Here is an 18,252-nt window from a genome sequence, read left to right as displayed (position 1 = left end):
ATGCGCAGAGTTGCCAGACGAAGGGAACGGCTAAAGAACTGTGGTCGACTTGGGAGTTAAGGCCACAGGTGGACGGTGAATGGCCCCTCCCAGAGGAAGTACACTTCCAGGCCTGGGGGCGGCTGACTCTCCATCTGAGGGCTGACGGACGGCCCAGGCGCTGTCTCTGTCTCTCTCTCTCTGACAGCTCCACTCCCTCTTCCCCCTTGGAGCTCCCAGGTTGCCCTGATGCTGATCCCGACTCCCACGCCTCCTCCCCCTCCTCTGATTCGGCTGCTGGAGGGGCTGGTGGCCGACACGCAACAACAGTAGTGTAGTGTAGTGCAGTGCAATGTAGAGTAGAGTAGAGTAGGAGTAAAGTGGAATGGAATGGAACAAAATAGAATAGAATAGAATAGAATAGAATAGAATAGAATAGAGGTAAAAGTAAGAATAGAATTAAATATAGAATGGAACGGAACAGAACAGAACAGAATATGGAATGGAATGGAATGAAACGGAACGGAACGGAATAGAATATGGAATGGAATGGAATGGAATAGAATAGAATATGGAATAGAATAGAATAGAATAGAATACGGAATAGAATAGAATATGGAATGGAATGGAATAGAATAGAATAGAATAGAATATAGAATGGAATGGAATGGAATAGAATAGAATAGGGAATGGAATGGAACGGAACGGAACAGAACAGAACAGAATAGAATAAAATATAGAATGGAATAGAATAGAATATGGAATGGAATGGAATGGAATAGAATAGAATAGAATAGAATATGGAATGGAATGGAATAGAATAGAATATGGAATGGATTAGAATAGAATAGAATATGGAATGGAATGGAACGGAACAGAATAGAATATAGAATGGAATGGAATAGAATAGAATAGAATATGGAATGGAATAGAATAGAATAGGGAATGGAACAGAACAGAACAGAATAGAATAGAATAGAATATGGAATGGATTAGAATAGAATAGAATATGGAATAGAATAGAATATGGAATAGAATAGAATATGGAATAGAATAGAATATAGAATGGAATGGAATAATAACTATTGTCACTTTGAATGTACCCTAATCAGCATACATTAAAGTGAAATTTTGCTGCATTCAGCTCTCAAAGGGGTCACTGCCTCCAATATACATTACATAGTATAACAGAATAAATAGATAGATAGATAGATAGATAGATAGATAGATAGATAGATAGATAGATAGATAGATAGATAAATACAGAATTATGCATATGCCCACATGTATGGTATGTCTGGTTATAACTGAACCGGCAAGCCCTATGGATGGCATCCTGTTAGGAAAGGTCCCCTCGTCGTCTTTCCGATACTTCCTCAATGAGGACTGGCTTCTTACTTTAGCGCCTACCGGCTGTTTCTCCATCTTCCGCAGGGATGATAGACAATCCTTTGGTCATGCACCAGCTGCGTTGTAACGGAGTGTTGGAAGGGATCCGTATCTGCCGGAAAGGATTCCCTAACCGGATCCTCTATGGGGATTTCCGGCAAAGGTAAGCCCAGACTTCAGAAATTTGGGGATGGGCTTTTGAGACCCTTGGAAAAGCCATTAAAAAAAAGATTAAAAAAAACCCCATGACTTTCATTTCTATTTGGAAACCATTTCTGGACTTTGTGCTCGAGGTGGGGAAAAACTTGGAAACCGTTTCTGGACTTTGTGCTCGAGGTGGGGAAAAACTTGGAAACCCTTTCTGGACTTTGTGCTCGAGGTGGGGGAAAACATGGAAACCCTTTCTGGACTTTGTGCTCGAGGTGGGGAAAAACTTGGAAACCGTTTCTGGACTTTGTGCTCGAGGTGGGGAAAAACTTGGAAACCCTTTCTGGACTTTGTGCTCGAGGTGGGGAAAAACTTGGAAACCGTTTCTGGACTTTGTGCTCGAGGTGGGGAAAAACTTGGAAACCGTTTCTGGACTTTGTGCTCGAGGTGGGGAAAAACTTGGAAACCCTTTCTGGACTTTGTGCTCGAGGTGGGGAAAAACTTGGAAACCCTTTCTGGACTTTGTGCTCGAGGTTGTGGGGGGGAAATGAAAAAAACGAAACTTTGATTTTGGGGTTTACCGATTAGACAGGTTTGCTGTTATAGAAATGGCTACAGGCAGTCCTCGACTTACGACAACAATTGAGCCCCACTTTTTTGGTTGCTAAGTGAGACATTTGTCAAGTGAATTTTGCCCCGTTTTTACAACCTTCCTTGCCACCATTGTTAAGCAAATCCGTGCCACTGTTAAATTAGGAACACAGTTGTTAAGCGAATCTGGCGTCCCCCCCCCCCCCATTGACTTGGCTTATCAGAAGGTTGCAAAAAGGGATCAGGTGGCCTAGGGACACTGCAACGGTCGTAAATGTGAGTTCTCAAGCATCGGAATTTTGACCAGGTGACGGTGGGGATGGCGGAACAGTTGAAAGTGTGAAAAATGGTCCTGTCACATTTTTTTCAGTGCTTTTGTAACTTCAAACGGTCACTAAAGGGACTGTTGTAAGTTGAGGACTAGTTGTATGTAAAAGTGAAAAGTGCCAAATATCTTGGCAGAAGATCTTTCTTTAAAAAAATAGCATTTTTTGAACGAAAAATTCTGGTTTGCCAATTCTTTAAAAGGCTTAAGCTGTCCACATTCACTCAAATCTTCAATCCCGCCCACAAGTAGTCCTCGACATATGACCCAAAACCGAGCCCGGAACTTCCGTCACTAAGCAAAGGAGCTGTTAAGTCACTTTTGCTTCATTTCGAAATCTTTTCTGTCCCGGTCGTTAAGTGAATCATGCGGTCATGAAGCAAATCCAGCTTTCCCTGTTGGCTGTGCTTGTTGGACAGTCATCAGCAGTGATCACGTGACCGTCACAAAGATGAATCGGTGGCCAAGCGGCCGAATTTGGATCACGTGACCATGGGGGCAGTCGTAAGTGTGAAAAAGCATCGCAAATCACTTTGTTCAGGGCTGCCGTAAATTTGAATGGCCGCTACATGAATCGTCGTAAGTCAAGGACTCCCAATATTAGGCTACCTGTTGTGGCCAGAGCCATATGCCAATTATCGGCTGCCTTCAGAGTCAGGCATCCGTGAGGCAGACGAACAGCTGGAGCCTGTTCCCAGTGTGCGCATGCGCAGAGTCGCCAGACGAAGGGAACAGCTAAAGAACTGGGGTCGACTTGGGAGTAAGGCCACAGGTAGACGATGAATGGCCCCTCCCAGAGGAAATAGAAGAGGAGCGCCAGGGGAGTGGAGTTTGCAGGAGGCCAATGAAGTTCCCTTCATTGGTTCGTGACTCTCCGAGACTCCTTGCCAGGTTTTGCAGAGATCATCCTGGCAGCTCTCCAAGCCAGATAAGGTCGGTGACTGTAAATCCTCCCTTGAAAGACTTTGCTGGATAAGCAGAATTCACAGGAAATTAATAAAACAGATTTTTTTGTCGGGACAAGGAGTTTGTTTCATGCTCTCGGGAAACCTCGGGCAGAACACTCCCCGGCTGAGAAGAGGAACTTACGGCCCTTCCTTGTTTTCTTTTTGAGGTACCGCATTCTGAACCCGGCGTCCATTCCAGAGGGTCACTTCATCGACAGCCGGAAGGGGGCAGAGAAACTCCTGGGCTCCCTGGACATCGACCACAGCCAATACAAATTTGGACACACCAAGGTGAGTAAACAATTGAAAGACTCCATTGCTTGGGAAAGGAGGATGGGCTTCATTCTACTCTGTTTCCCCTGAAAATAAGACCTCCCCGGCAGTGGCGGGTTGCTCTTACCGTCGTTACCGCTTCGCTGCTCGTGGTCTGTTCATGCAGGCGCCTGACGTGCGTTGTGTACACGCATGCACATTCTAGCGTCCTTGCAACACCCAGCTGCTTGATGGAGGTAGCACAGGTGCTACATGCTGTGTGCACATGTGCAATTAGCCCAGTTGGTTCAAAAATAGGTATAGAACGTGGGCACCCCCCCCCCCAAACGAGCCACCGTACCGGTACAATGGACACTGCTCCTGACTACTACCGGTACGGTCGTACCAGGCTGTACCGGCTGAAACCCACCACTGCTCCCCGGATAATAAGGCCAATCGGGCTTTTGAGTGCATGCGCCAAAATAAGCTCTCCCCCCAAAATAAGCCCCCCCTAAAATATTTAAATGCATTTGTAGCCGGTCCCCGCCATTTCCTGGATGGGAAACATGCCCCATGAGCCCCACATGCACCTGTCATCCCCACGGAACAGCCTCACGAAGGCTACTCCCGTAAACCCTATGTCAACTCCCCCGTGTCATGGTCGAAAGGAGGGGGAGTACATGTCACACATAGTGTCGGCTGAAGTTGGATCTCAGGTTACTGCAGCCGGCTTGGGAGGGGTGCATCTTACAGGGGAACGTGATCATGACGCAGACTGAGGGGAGGGAAGGAACAGGGGTAAAGTTTGGAAGAAAATCAAGGAAAGCACAGGCTTGACTGCGAACAGATATTGCCTAATGGAGCACCTAATAAATCACTGGTTTTGTACTAAAACCTTGACTCGATAATTATGAATTAATTAGGGCATCATTGGGAAATTTGACAGACAGCTAGCATTGTCACCCTAGGTACCGCACCCCTTCTCTTAGTGGCGGCCGCAAATAGAGTGGAAGGGCTGGAAGAGTGTGCCAGAAACAGTGACAGAACCCCCCGCCCTCTCTGGATCAGCTGATCCATGGGCCGCGTGCACCTCAAAAATAATCAGACCTCCCCGAAAATAAGACCAAGCGCTTATTTCAGGGGTCAAAAGAAAATAAGACCCGGTCTTATTTTTGGGGGAACATGGTATAAACTCCCACTGGGAGATGACGGCGGCCATCTTAAGAAGAATCTGAAGAAGAGAAGAAGATTTTAGAAAAGCAACTAAGATGGCTAAAATATATGACAAACGGTGGCAGGGATTGTGTTAGAGGTGGCGCTCTCGCCTCCCAATCGGGAGGCTGTGAGTTCGATTCCTAGGTAGAGGCAGATATTTCTCTCTCTGGGCACGATGGGAATATATCTGCTGAAAAAGAACTCCGCACTGGCAACAGGAAGGGCATCTGGCCAGTAGACCCTCAGTTCCATTCAGTTGCCCAGACTCCACCTCGATGGGGATTATGGGGCTGTTCAACAAAAGAAGATGGTTGCAGGAAATGTATGAAATGGTAGCTTCCTGCCTGAGCAGGAGATTGGACTAGAAGACGCCAAGGTCCCCTCCGATTCCATTATTCTATTATTTCTTCTGCTTGGGTGGGAGGTTTAACTGGAGCACCTCCAGCGTCCCTTCCATCTGATTACTCCCTTCGGTTGTTCTGTTATTCTTTCTATGTAGCCGTCCCATCCTGCCGAAAGAAAGTCTGGAATCATATAGGATCTCCCGCCACAGGAAGAGGGTTGAACTAGAAGGGGGGCACCTCATTGGGGAATGTGATTTACGACACAGACTGAGGGGCGGGAAGGAAGAGGGGTAAAGTCCAGCTATAATTCAAATAAGGCTCAGATCTGATTGCGAAAAGATCTTGCCAAAATCAAGGCTCCTAATAAATGACGAATTTTCTTTTGAAGTTTGGCTTGAGACTCATGAATCAATTAGGGCGTTTTTGGGGAAACCTGACAGTATGTTTCTATGTTCTCATTTGCTTCCATCCAGGTGTTCTTCAAGGCTGGTCTCCTGGGACTGCTGGAGGAAATGAGAGACGAACGCCTCTCCCTGATCATCACTCGCATTCAAGCCCAATCCCGCGGTGTGTTGGCCAGGATGGAATTCAGGAAGATTATGGAACGGAAGTAAGTCCATTGGGGGTCCTCCTGGGTAAGGTTCTTTCCTCTGGAGGAGGTCCTTTTCGGCGGCGAACTCTCTGCTAAGTCCTTCTGTGACCATTTCTTGGTTCCCTCACTTGTCTTGGTTCAAACATAGACCCACTTCTACAGTTACGGGCTGGATTCAGGGGTGGTATTCAGCCGGATCAAATCGGTTCAGTCGAACCGGTTGTAGCAACCTGTGGGTGAACCTGCCCTCTTGCCCCACCTCTATGCCGCCCTATTTATCCACGTTTTCTAAGCCGCGCACAGGGGTGCAAGCCGTGCACGCATCAACACAGTTTCAGTGCGCGGTGAACCGGTGGTAAAATTATTGTGAAACCCACTTCTGGCTGGATTCTTCATTCTGGTGGCCTCGTCACGATTTGGAGAGCGTGAATGGACGAAGGGAGGGTTTGGTATAAAGATACTCTTTATTTTAAAGTCGCTTCCAGATTTAAAGGAAGAACGAGAGGCCTCCAGATTTGAATGTATGAAATACAATATTTTTCAGAATATAAGACGCACCTTTTCTCCCCCCCCCCCCCAAAAAAGAGGGTGAAAATCTGGGTGCGTTTTGTATACTGAATACAGCATTTTTGGCCTCTCAAAACCCCACCCCCTTCACAAATATGGACGTGCAGAGGGTTCAGGAGGCCAGCAAAATGAGGAGGGTGAAAACGAGTGAAAAATGGGCCGTTTCTTTGCTTATTCCCCCCCCCCCCCCCAAAAGCCAGGAGCACTATACAAGCCTCCTAAAGGCTATGCATGCCCATTTTTTTGGCAAAAACAGGGCCGTTTTCACAAAAAATCCAGCCCATTTTTTGCTCATTTTTGCGCCCCCCCATCCCCCAGGAGCACTTTGAAGGCCTCTCAAACTCCCAGCATGCCCTGCTGTTCACAAAAAATGAGGCGTGCAGAGGGTTTGGGACAGAGGTGGGTTCCTACCAGTTCGCACCTATTCGGTAGAACCGGTTCGTCAAATCTACCGAACCGGTTAGAAGAGATTCCACCAGTGGACCCGGAAAGCAGGCCACACCTACAGAAGAGCTTCCAAAAAATTTTGAAACCCGCCACTGGTCCTTGGATATGATTATTCTACACTATCATGCTCCTATTTATAAAACTCAGTGCCTCTGTGAAAGGTAAGGATGACTACTGCGTTTGTGGTGCAATCAGAACATTGCGCGTGTTGAAGTTGTTTTAACGCAAACCAAAGATGCCTTTTAAAAAACAGGTTTACATCATATTCTTATGCATGCCAGGGCTCGGTGTGAGGTAATTTAAGGTGGTTCTGACAAGTGTCGTCGGCATCTTCATATCCAGTCACATGGGCGGCAAGCCACTCCCACCCGGTCACATGGGCCGGCAAGCCACTCCCACAAAGGAGGCTACACCCACAGAGTAGGTTCGAACAATTTTTGAAACCCACCACTGGTTTGGGAAGTTTGCAGAGTGCAAAAGCTTTTTTTTTTAAATTTACCTCTTCAAAATCTTGGTGCGTCATCTACTCCGGTGCATCTTATACTCCGAAAAATACGGTAGCTTCTTGTCCACTTAGAACAGATTTCCGTAATGTTTATGGAACAGAGAAGTTCTGAAACTTGAGAATATCTGTAGCTCAGCTTGAATGATTGGGTTCATGGTTGACGATGAGTTTCACATTTTGTTATCACCGGTTCGCCCCACATGCGGACCCCTTCCATACATGTTACCAGCCTTCTGCGCATGTGCTTTGCTCACATGTGTGCCTTCCGCACGTGCGCTCAGCCTCAAAAACGTGCCTAAATAGGATAGCCTAGAGCTGGGGCAAGGGAGCAGGCCCAATCGCGATTTCCACTATTGGTTTGGGTGAACCAGTCCGAACCGGCTGAATACCACTGTGAAGCTTCCAAAAGAGGACCTAATTAATTTACGAGCCTCGAGACAAAGTTCAAAAGAAATCCAGTCATTTATTAGGATCAACATTTTGGCATGTTCTTCTGCGGAGCCGAAACTGATTTCCCGTTTATGGTCCCTGCACTTTACTCCTGTGTCTCCCCTCCCCTCAGTCTGTGTCATAAATCACATCCACCAACGAGGTGCTGCAGCAGGCTGGTGAACTTTGCACCCCAGACGCCGGCTGTAGAAATATGAAATCCGACTCTGGTTGAAGGTATGCATGGAATTCTCCTCCCTTTTCTATGTCAACTTGATAATAGCCATGGTTTACAAGTTGGCAACCACCTCTGTTCTTGGTGTTCTCCAAGCTTGTTTGTTTCCTTGCAGACGTCTCCTCACCACGCTTGGTAACATCATCAGCGCGTGGGGAAGCCTGTGACACCGAGGTCCACGATCCTTTGGCCTGATGGTCCTCCCCTCTACCCTTATTTTGCAGGGAATCCCTGCTGGTGATCCAGTACAACATCCGGGCTTTTATGGTAGTGAAGAACTGGCCCTGGATGAAGTTGTACTTCAAGATCAAACCGCTGTTGAAGAGCGCAGAGACGGAAAAAGAGTTGGTGGCCTTGAAGGACGAGTTGGCCAAGTTGAAAGAGGCCTTGGAGAAGTCGGAAGCCCGCCGGAAGGAGCTGGAGGAGAAGATGATCACCTTGTTGCAGGAGAAGAACGACCTACAAATACAAGTTCAGACGGTAAGTCACAAAGGGGTCCTCCTCGTATCTAGGTTGGGGTGTTAGGTCGAGAACAATGTTGACTCCACGTGACCATCAAAGGACAAAATTGATGAAAAATATATATCATTATTTATTAAAATCTAAAATGGAAGAAGAAACTGTGAAAGAAACGATGATAGCAGGGGCGACAAATTTTGGGTATACTATATTTTAATTCTAGTGTAAAAATAGGACAAGCTGAATATATTGATAGATAGTAGAAATACACCGAAGGGAGGAGTAGCAATAGCAGTAGACTTATATACCGCTTCATAGGCCTTCAGGCCTCTCTAAGCGGTTTTACAGAGAGTCAGCATATTGCCCCCAACAATCTGGGTCCTCATTTTACCCACCTCGGAAGGATGGAAGGCTGAGTCAACCCTGAGCCGGTGAGATTTGAACCGCTGACCTGCTGATCTAGCAGTAGCCTGCAGTGCTGCATTTAACCACTGCGCCACCTTGGCTCTTAGGAGTAGAGGGAAAGAAGAAAGAGGGGTAGAGAGGGTGGGAGAGAGGATTGGAGGCAGGGTGAGAAGGAAGGGAGGGAGTGTATTGGGAGAGAGGAGTGATAGAGGGGGAGGGGAAGTAGGGTAGAGGGGAATGTTGAAAGGAAGAACGAAAGTTGGAGGGGGGCGAAAGAAAGGGTGTATGGTGGGTCGAAGTGGTATAGCAATATAGCAATAGCAATAGCAGTAGACTTATATACCGCTTCATAGGCCTTTCAGGCCTCTCTAAGCGGTTTTACAGAGAGTCAGCATATTGCCCCCAACAATCTGGGTCCTCATTTTACCCACCTCGGAAGGATGGAAGGCTGAGTCAACCCTGAGCCGGTGAGATTTGAACCGCTGACCTGCTGATCTAGCAGTAGCCTGCAGTGCTGCATTTAACCACTGCGCCACCTTGGCTCTTAGGAGTAGAGAGAAAGAAGAAAGAGGGGTAGAGAGGGTGGGAGAGAGGATTGGAGGCAGGGTGAGAAGGAAGGGAGGGAGTGTATGGGGAGAGAGGAGTGATAGAGGGGGAGGGGAAGTAGGGTAGAGGGGAATGTTGGAAGGAAGAACGAAAGTTGGAGGGGGGCGAAAGAAAGGGTTTATGGTGGGTCGAAGTGGTATAGCAATATAGCAATAGCAATAGCAGTGGACTTATATACCGCTTCATAGGCCTTTCAGGCCTCTCTAAGCGGTTTACAGAGAGTCAGCATATTTCCCCCAACAATCTGGGTCCTCATTTTACCCACCTCGGATGGATGGAAGGCTGAGTCAACCCTGAGCCGGTGAGATTTGAACCGCTGACCTGCTGATCTAGCAGTAGCCTGCAGTGCTGCATTTAACCACTGCGCCACCTTGGCTCTATTGGGTTTGTATTTTGGGGGGTATTGTTGACAAGAGGGAGGGCTGTGTTTATTGTTCAATGTTATATGGCCCCGGTTATGCACAGTATATATGTGACTGTACGAAATGAAATGAAAATAAAACATATTTACATAAATTTTGGGTATACTATAGAATTGGCGGAATGGGAAAAAAATAAATAAATTACAAATTAACAATGGCAACGGCATATAGAGAGAACATGTAGAAAATGTTCCTACAGATGACACCTTCCACCACTGAGAATTGTGAAAATGTTCCCGGAGTGCTCACCTCTCTGTTGGAAATGCAACCAACAACACGGAACATACTACCATATGTGGTGGAGGTGCACATCTGCGAAAAAATATTGGGAAAAAATAAAAGATTGGCTAGAGGAGATAGCAATAGCAATAGCAATAGCAGTTAGACTTATATACCGCTTCATAGGGCTTTCAGCCCCCTCTAAGCGGTTTACAGAGTCAGCATATCGCCCCCCACAGTCTGGGTCCTCATTTTACCCACCTCGGAAGGATGGAAGGCTGAGTCAACCCTGAGCCGGTGAGATTTGAACCGCCGAACTGCAGATAACAGTCAGCTGAAGTGGCTGCAGTACAGCACTCTAACCACTGCGCCACCTTGGCTCTACTACATATACCAAGTTGCACTAAAACCTTAATTATTTTTGGGGGCGGAATTATAAAAGGAAATTATGAAAAAAAAAAAAGATATTTAATTCTACACATGATCACGGCAGCGAGAGTTACATCCGCACAAAATTGAAAAAAATAATTATAACATCAATAGAAGAAAATGTAATAAAAAAAAATATTGGAAGGTGCAGAGATGGATAGGCTCACGAAAGAACTAAAAGAGAGAGAAGAATATTACTCCGTATGGGATTTATGGTATAATTGGCTAGAGGAAAGGGGAAAAAAGCAGGAAAACAAAAAAGAAAGGAAGAAAGATCAATAAATTAATAAACAACCACAAAACCGGAAAATGATTAAAAGATAGAAATACGAGATAGACCGTAGCAAATAAATATTATACAAAATGACTCGACTGTAGCAAAGGCTGTGATCTATAGAATATATAGAATGAAAAAAAATGTACGAAATAAATAATTGCACACACCCACGTATATCAAGTTATAGTTATAAAAGATTTATTGGTATAGATAAAAGAATCACAACAGATATGTAAAAAAAATGTCATGCACAGATGTGAAGTTTGTATTAACAAAATAAAAAGTTATTTTTTTAAAAAAAGACAATCAAATCACAAAGGCAACGTTTCTCAACTTTAGCAAACTTGAAGATGGGTGGACTTCAGAGGTTAATATTCAGCCAGTTCATACCGGTTCAGCCGAACCGGTTGGGCTTGCCCACCCACTGTGGCTCCTAAACGTGCTATTTAGCCTCGTTTTCAATGCCAATGTGTCCAGGCTGTGTGAATTAGCAAAGCGCATGCACGGAAGGCCGCACGCATGTGTGGAAGGCATGTGCGCGACTCAAGCACGCGCACACGCTCACCGTTGCCCCCCGGCGGTAAACCGAAGTGAATTCCACAGCTGGTGGACTTCAATTCCCAGGATTCTCCATCCAGCATAGACTTCTGGGAGTTGAAGTCCGCTCGTCTTCAAGTGTTGAGACATTCCGTACTGAGGGGCTGAGTCAATCCTTCACCTCTCCTCCTCCTCTCTTTTAGGAACAAGACAACCTGAATGACGCCGAGGAGCGCTGCGACCAGCTGATCAAGAACAAGATCCAGCTGGAGGCCAAGGTGAAAGAGATAACCGAACGGCTTGAGGATGAAGAGGAGATGAACGCCGAACTGACCGCCAAGAAGCGGAAGCTGGAAGATGAATGTTCGGAACTCAAGAAAGATATTGATGACCTGGAGTTGACCTTGGCCAAGGTGGAGAAAGAGAAGCACGCCACGGAGAACAAGGTGAGGATGGATTTGACGTGGAATCCAAACTCTATTAGGTATCCAAGGGGATATCAGAAATATTGGTTGGGGCCATTATTCATGGAAATGTTGACCTTGGATGGGGAGGAGGAGGAGGAGGAAGAGGAGGAGGAGGAGGAGGAGGGAGATGACTGTGAGGTCCTTGGTGCTCTTTGAGTTTGGTTGCTTTCTTGTAGACGTTTTGTTACCCAACTAGACAACTTCATCAGTGTTAGAAGGGAGTGGGGGTTTGTGGAGAGGAAGAGAAGGAGGGGAAGAAGGAGGAGGAGACTGTGGGGTCCTTGGTGCTCTCTGAGCTCGGTTGTTTTCTTGCAGACATTTCATTACCAAACTAGGTAGCATCATCCGGACTAGAAGGGTGGGTTTATGGAGAGGAGAAGGAGGAGGACTGGGGGGGGGGTGTCCTTGGTTCCTCTCTAAGCTTGGTTGTTTTCCTCCAGACATTTTATGGCCCAGTTAGAGAACGCCATCAGTGGTAGAAGGAAGCAGGCTTGCTCTGTTTATAAAGAGAGGAAACCCACCTCCCTTCTAGCACTGATCATGTTACCTAGTTGGGTCATGAAATGTCTTTGGGGAAAACAACCAAGCTCAGAGAGCACCAATGATCCCACAATCTATCAATATAAAAACGGCGGTGTGCGTGTGCGTGTGTCCCAGCATAACTCTGGAACGCCTTGAGCAACTTCAATCTAACTTGGTACACAGAGGACTTACTCTCTGGGAACAAATACCGTGGGGGTAAGACCCTCCCCTAACACCCCTCGGGATGTGTGTTCTGTTGAGATACATCCTGTTGTGCCTTTAAATGGCTTCTACTGTCCTGCCGTAAAATGGCTTCTACTGTACAGCACAGTGGAGTTGCCATGGTAATGGCTTCACTGTACTCCACAAGGCGGCTCCCTCCGCTAAGGGGAAAAATCCAACATTAGAAATTATGTTTGGTCTGGACATTTTCCTCCTATAAATAAATACCCGCGCAAGGTTATCGGCGAGTTAGGAACATCTGCAAGTGGGCACACCAGTGGCGGGTTGCTAACCAGTTTACTACCGGTTTACTCCTGCTCTCGCATGAAACGCTTCTGTGCATGCCCACACGTGTCCAGATGGGTGGACGGAGCCTCCCGTCACTGCCACGACCGGTTCGGCTGAACCGGGCTGAACCGGCAACAACCCACGCTCTCTCTCTCTCACACACACACACAAACCAATAGTTGCCTTATACTACATCCGTCCATTAGTTCCCTGATACAGTATTATTTATTCTAGCGGATGACAAGAAAGGTATTTGCCCCTTGGATCCTTAACTAACTTTAATACCTTGGATTGAAGCAGCAAAGTAACACGATTTCATTGTTTCAGTTTCAGTTTCACTTTATTTGTATGCCGCCCTTTTCCCTGGGGGGACTCAGGGCGGCTCACAGTTCAAAGTGGGGGGGGGGGAAGGACAAACAATTTACAACATAAAGACACAACATCATTTAAGAACTCAACAGTCATACAATTCGAGTAGGGGTTAGAGTCTTTAACCCCAGGCCTGCCGGGATAGCCAGATTTTAAGGGCGGTGCGGAAGGTCTGGAGGGTGGTGAGGGTCCGGATCTCCACGGGGAGTTCGTTCCAGAGGGTCGGAGCAGCCACCGAGAAGGCTCTCCTCCGGGTAGTTGCCAGTCTACACTGGCTGGTTGATGGAATTGTTCCTTATAAAGAGTTGTGGATTGTGAGAGACACGACCCACTGACCTGAAAACCTCCACTGTTAGAGGTGACCTGGGTCAACTAAGTCGCCAGGTCTTCAGGTGTCCATCAAGGTTTGAATTTTGACAGCTCCCAGGCAGCTGATGTTGGTATGTTGTGATACCACCACAGGTGAAGAACCTGACGGAGGAGATGGCTGGCTTGGATGAGATCATTGCCAAGCTAACCAAAGAGAAGAAGGCACTCCAAGAGGCCCACCAGCAAGCACTGGATGACCTTCAGGCAGAAGAAGACAAGGTCAACACATTGACCAAAGCCAAAGTCAAACTGGAACAGCAGGTGGATGATGTAAGTAGATCAACCTTGAGGTGCCGGAAATTTTGTCCGTTCCGTGTTTTTTTCCTAGAGAGAATTTCCAGGTGAGAAGATGCTAGAACAGGGATGGCGAATCTTTTCGGGACCAAGGGCCCAAATCGGAGCGCCAGAAACCCGAAGTCCAGCTGGCTGGTGCGCGTATGCCTGTTTTTAGGCTGGTTTCGGGCGTTTTTGGGCTGTTTTCAGGCTGTTTTTTGGGCCATTTTCAGGCTGTTTTTTCTGAGTTGTTTTGGCCATTTTTCAGGCTGTTTTCAGGGCCGTTTTTCAGGCTGTTTTTGGTCATTTTTGGGATTATTTTCAGGCCGTTTTTCAGGCCATTTGTGGGCCATTTTCAGGCTGGTTTTCTGAGCTGTTTTTGGCCATTTTCGGGTTGCTTTTAAGCCATTTTCAGACCGTTTTTAAGCCATTTTCAGGCTGGTTTTCTGAGCTGTTTGTGGCCGTTTTTCAGGCCATTTTAGGTTGTTTTTCTGGGCCATTTTTGGCCATTTTCTGAGCCATTTTCAGGCTGTTTTTTGGGCCATTTTCAGGTTGTTTTGGGGCTGTTTTCAGGGATGTTTTTCGGGCCTTTTTAGCCATTTTTCAGGCCATTTTCAGGCTGGTTTTTGGGCCATTTTCTGGCCATTTGGGGGGCATTTTCAGGCCGTTTTTCTGAGCTGTTTTGGCCATTTTTCAGGCTGTTTTCAGGGCCGTTTTTCAGGCTGTTTTGGGTCATTTTTGGGGTTATTTTCAGGCCATTTTCCAGGCCATTTGTGGGCTATTTTCAGACTGGTTTTCTGAGCTGTTTGTGGCTGTTTTTCAGGCCATTTTAGGTTGTTTTTCTGGGCCATTTTTGGCCATTTCTGAGCCCTTTTTAGGCTGTTTTTCGGGCCATTTTCAGGCCGTTTTTCAGGCCGTTTTCAGGTTGTTTTGGGGCTGTTTTCAGGGCTGTTTTTCAGGCCATTTTCAGGCTGGTTTTTGAGCCATTTTCTGGCCATTTGGGGGACATTTTCAGGCGGTTTTTCGGAGCTGTTTTGGCCATTTTTCAGGCTGTTTTCAGGGCCGTTTTTCAGGCTGTTTTTGGTCATTTTGGGGGTTATTTCCAGGTCATTTTTCAGGCCATTTGTGGGCTATTTTCAGGCTGGTTTTGTGAGCTGTTTGTCACCATTTTTCAGGCCATTTTAGGTTGTTTTTCTGAGCCATTTTCAGGCCATTTTTCAGGCCGTTTTCAGGCTGGTTTTTGAGCCATTTTCTGGCCATTTGGGGGGCATTTTCAGGCCGTTTTTCTGAGCTGTTTTTAGCCATTTTCGGGTCATTTTGGGGTTGTTTTTTTAAGCCATTTTCAGACCATTTTTGAGCCATTTTCAGGCCATTTTTCGGAGCTGTTTTGGCCATTTTCAGGCTTTCAGGGCCGTTTTTCAGGCTGTTTTTGGTCATTTGGGGGGTTATTTTCAGGCCGTTTTTCAGGCCATTTGTGGGCTATTTTCAGGCTGGTTTTCTGAGCTGTTTGTGCCTGTTTTTCAGGCCATTTTTAGGTTGTTTTTCTGGGCCATTTTTGGCCATTTTCTGAGCCATTTTCAGGCTGTTTTTTGGGCCGTTTTCAGGTTGTTTTGGGGCTGTTTTTCAGGGCTGTTTTTTAGGCCTTTGTAGCCATTTTTCAGGCCATTTTCAGGCTGGCTTTTGGGCCATTTTCAGGGCATTTGGGGGGCATTTTCAGGCCGTTTTTCTGAGCTGTTTTTGGCCATTTTTGGGTCATTTTCAGGTTGTTTTTTAAGCCATTTTCAGACCGTTTTGGGGCCATTTTCAGGCTGTTTTTCTGAGCTGTTTTGGCCATTTTTCAGGCTGTTTTCAGGGCCGTTTTCCAGGCCGTTTGTGTGCTATTTTCAGGCTGGTTTTCCAAGCTGTTTGTGGCCGTTTTTCAGGCCATTTTAGGTTGTTTTTCTGGGCCATTTTTAGCCATTTTCTGAGCCATTTTCAGGCCGTTTTTTGGGCCATTTTCAGACCATTTCGGCCGGTTTTCAGACCATTTTCAGGCTGTTTTTCTGGGCTGTTTTTGGTCCTTTTGGGGGCCATTTTCCGGCTGTTTTCCGGCTGTTGTTCTGGGCTGTTATGAGGGCTTTTTCCAGTACTCCTCCTACAGAATTGACCTCACTGATTTGGTTTTTCTTGTCCTGACAGCTGGAAGGCTCCTTGGAACAGGAGAAGAAGATCCGTATGGACCTTGAGCGGGCCAAGAGGAAGTTGGAAGGGGACTTGAAGCTGGCCCAGGGAAAGCATCATGGATTTGGAGAACGACAAGCAACAACTTGACGAAAAGCTGAAAAAGTAGGTGTCGCACCCTTCTAATACCCAGTTTTGGAGGTGGAAGCTGCTGTCCATCTCTTGACCACTCTTGATCCAACCTGGTTCCCCTTCCTGATTCACAGGAAGGACTTTGAGTTGAGCGCCTTGAATGCTAGAATTGAAGATGAGCAATCCTTGGCCGCCCAGTTGCAGAAGAAACTCAAAGAGTTACAGGTACAACGTCCAAGTCTACGTTGAGAGGGTTTCTCTAAAAACAAAAATCTAGATCAAAACTAGAAAACAACATTTTTGGATAAGGTCCAGAACAGGGGTGTCAAACTCAATTTCACTGAGGGCCACATCAGGGCTCTGGTTGACCTTGTGGGGCTGGGTGGGCATGGCCAACTGGATGGGCATGGCCAGCTTGACAGCATTCACTGGGCATGGCTGACTAGGCGGGTGTGGCCAGCTTGACACCACTCACTGGGCATGGCCAGCTTGACACCACTCACTGGGCATGGCCGACTGGGTGGGCATGGCCAGCTTGACGCCACTCACTGGGCATGGCCGACTGGGTGGGCATGGCCAGCTTGACGCCACTCACTGAGCATGGCTGACTGGGTGGGCATGGCCAGCTTGATGCCACTCACTGGGCATGGCCGACTGGGTGGGCATGGCCAGCTTGATGCCACTCACTGGGCATGGATAACTGGATGGGCGCCACTCACTGGGCATGGCCAGCTTGACACCACTCACTGGGCATGACCGTCTGGGTGGGCATGGCCAGCTTGATGCCACTTTCCAAACTGTTAGCATTTTCTCTCCGCATTGGGTGGACCAGATCAGCCTTGTGGGCCAGATCCAACCACATTGTGGGCCAGATCTGGCCCACGGGCCTTGAGTTTGACACCCCAGGTCTAGAATGTCCAACACGGTGTCCACAAGTACCAAGGTTCTCACTGTTACAACTCTCTGTTTCCGCTAATCGATAGCCATAATAGCAAAAATGTCCTCATGGGCTGAAGTACTCAAGAACTTCTAATCTAGGTAGGTTCTACCTAGTGGTGGTATTCAGCCGGTTCAGACTGGTTCAGGCAAAATGGTAGTGCGACCTGCGGGTGGGCTCCATCCACCTGCCGCTGCTCTATGCCATCCTATTTAGTCACATGTTCTAAGCCGCGTACAGGTGTGCAAGCTGCATGCATGCTCACAGTTTCAGTGTGCGGCGAACCAGTGGTAAAATTAAACCCACCTCTGGTTCTACCTAAATTATTGGTTCTCCAGGACAATTTTGTTTTTGCATTTCCAATGTCTTTCTCTGGAAATCCTTAGGATCTTTGGTTTGAGTTTGGCCATCTGGAGATATCAGATTCATTTGGAGTCAAAATTAACTCAGGTTAAGTCTACTTTCTGAACCATTAAATGACATCCTTCTCCCTGACCCAGGCACGAATCGAGGAACTGGAGGAAGAACTAGAAGCGGAGCGCACGGCCCGCGCCAAGGTGGAGAAACAGCGGGCTGAACTCTCGCGAGAACTGGAGGAGATCAGCGAGCGTCTGGAGGAAGCCGGAGGGGCCACCTCGGTGCAGATCGAGATGAACAAGAAGCGGGAGGCCGAGTTCCAGAAGATGCGGCGCGACCTGGAAGAGTCCACGCTGCAGCACGAGGCCACGGCGGCCACCCTGCGCAAGAAGCACGCGGATTCCGTGGCCGAGCTGGGCGAGCAGATCGACAACCTGCAGCGGGTGAAGCAGAAGCTGGAGAAGGAGAAGAGCGAGCTGAAGCTAGAAGTGGACGACATGGCCTCCAACATGGAGCAGCTCGTGAAAGCCAAGGTCCGACATTGATGAAGAGGTGGTGGGCGGGGGCCCCCCAATGCAGCTGCCCCTTAGAAATGGGTGGAGGGAAATCCAGATTTGTGGACAAGGTTGGGTTTTGGAGATGGAGACACGGTCATAATGAATTTGGAAAGGAGGAAGAGCCCAAAAGACGAGGAGAATATGAATTGTCCCTACATCTGAACGGGATCTGCTCCACAATCTTTTGGTCCTCAACGATTTTGAGTTTTTACTCAACCTTCCTCCTATTTTCTTTTTCTTTGAACTTGTCATTCCATTGTACTTTTTAAAATATGCCATGG

The 18,252-nt window shown here is 47.2% G+C and overlaps 1 protein-coding gene across 1 annotated transcript in view; it reads left to right on the top strand.

Annotated features, from left to right (window-relative positions):
- The window catches only part of LOC106554596 (myosin-7), a gene marked incomplete in the record, with an annotated part of 67,371 nt that overhangs the window by 30,439 nt on the left and 18,680 nt on the right, over positions 1–18,252 (top strand). Inside the window, 9 exon segments of the mRNA XM_087714230.1 lie at positions 3,546–3,669; positions 5,663–5,799; positions 8,189–8,444; positions 11,522–11,764; positions 13,649–13,825; positions 16,007–16,096; positions 16,098–16,153; positions 16,255–16,345; positions 17,558–17,947. Coding sequence (XP_087570356.1) covers positions 3,546–3,669; positions 5,663–5,799; positions 8,189–8,444; positions 11,522–11,764; positions 13,649–13,825; positions 16,007–16,096; positions 16,098–16,153; positions 16,255–16,345; positions 17,558–17,947 — 1,564 coding nt within the window.

Source organism: Thamnophis sirtalis, unplaced genomic scaffold (genome assembly GCF_051295495.1).
Source record: "Thamnophis sirtalis isolate CommonGarterSnake01/CBP01778 unplaced genomic scaffold, rThaSir2_p1.2 scaffold_4, whole genome shotgun sequence".
NCBI lineage: Eukaryota > Metazoa > Chordata > Lepidosauria > Squamata > Natricidae > Thamnophis > Thamnophis sirtalis.
This window is presented reverse-complemented; position numbering and strand designations above follow the sequence as displayed.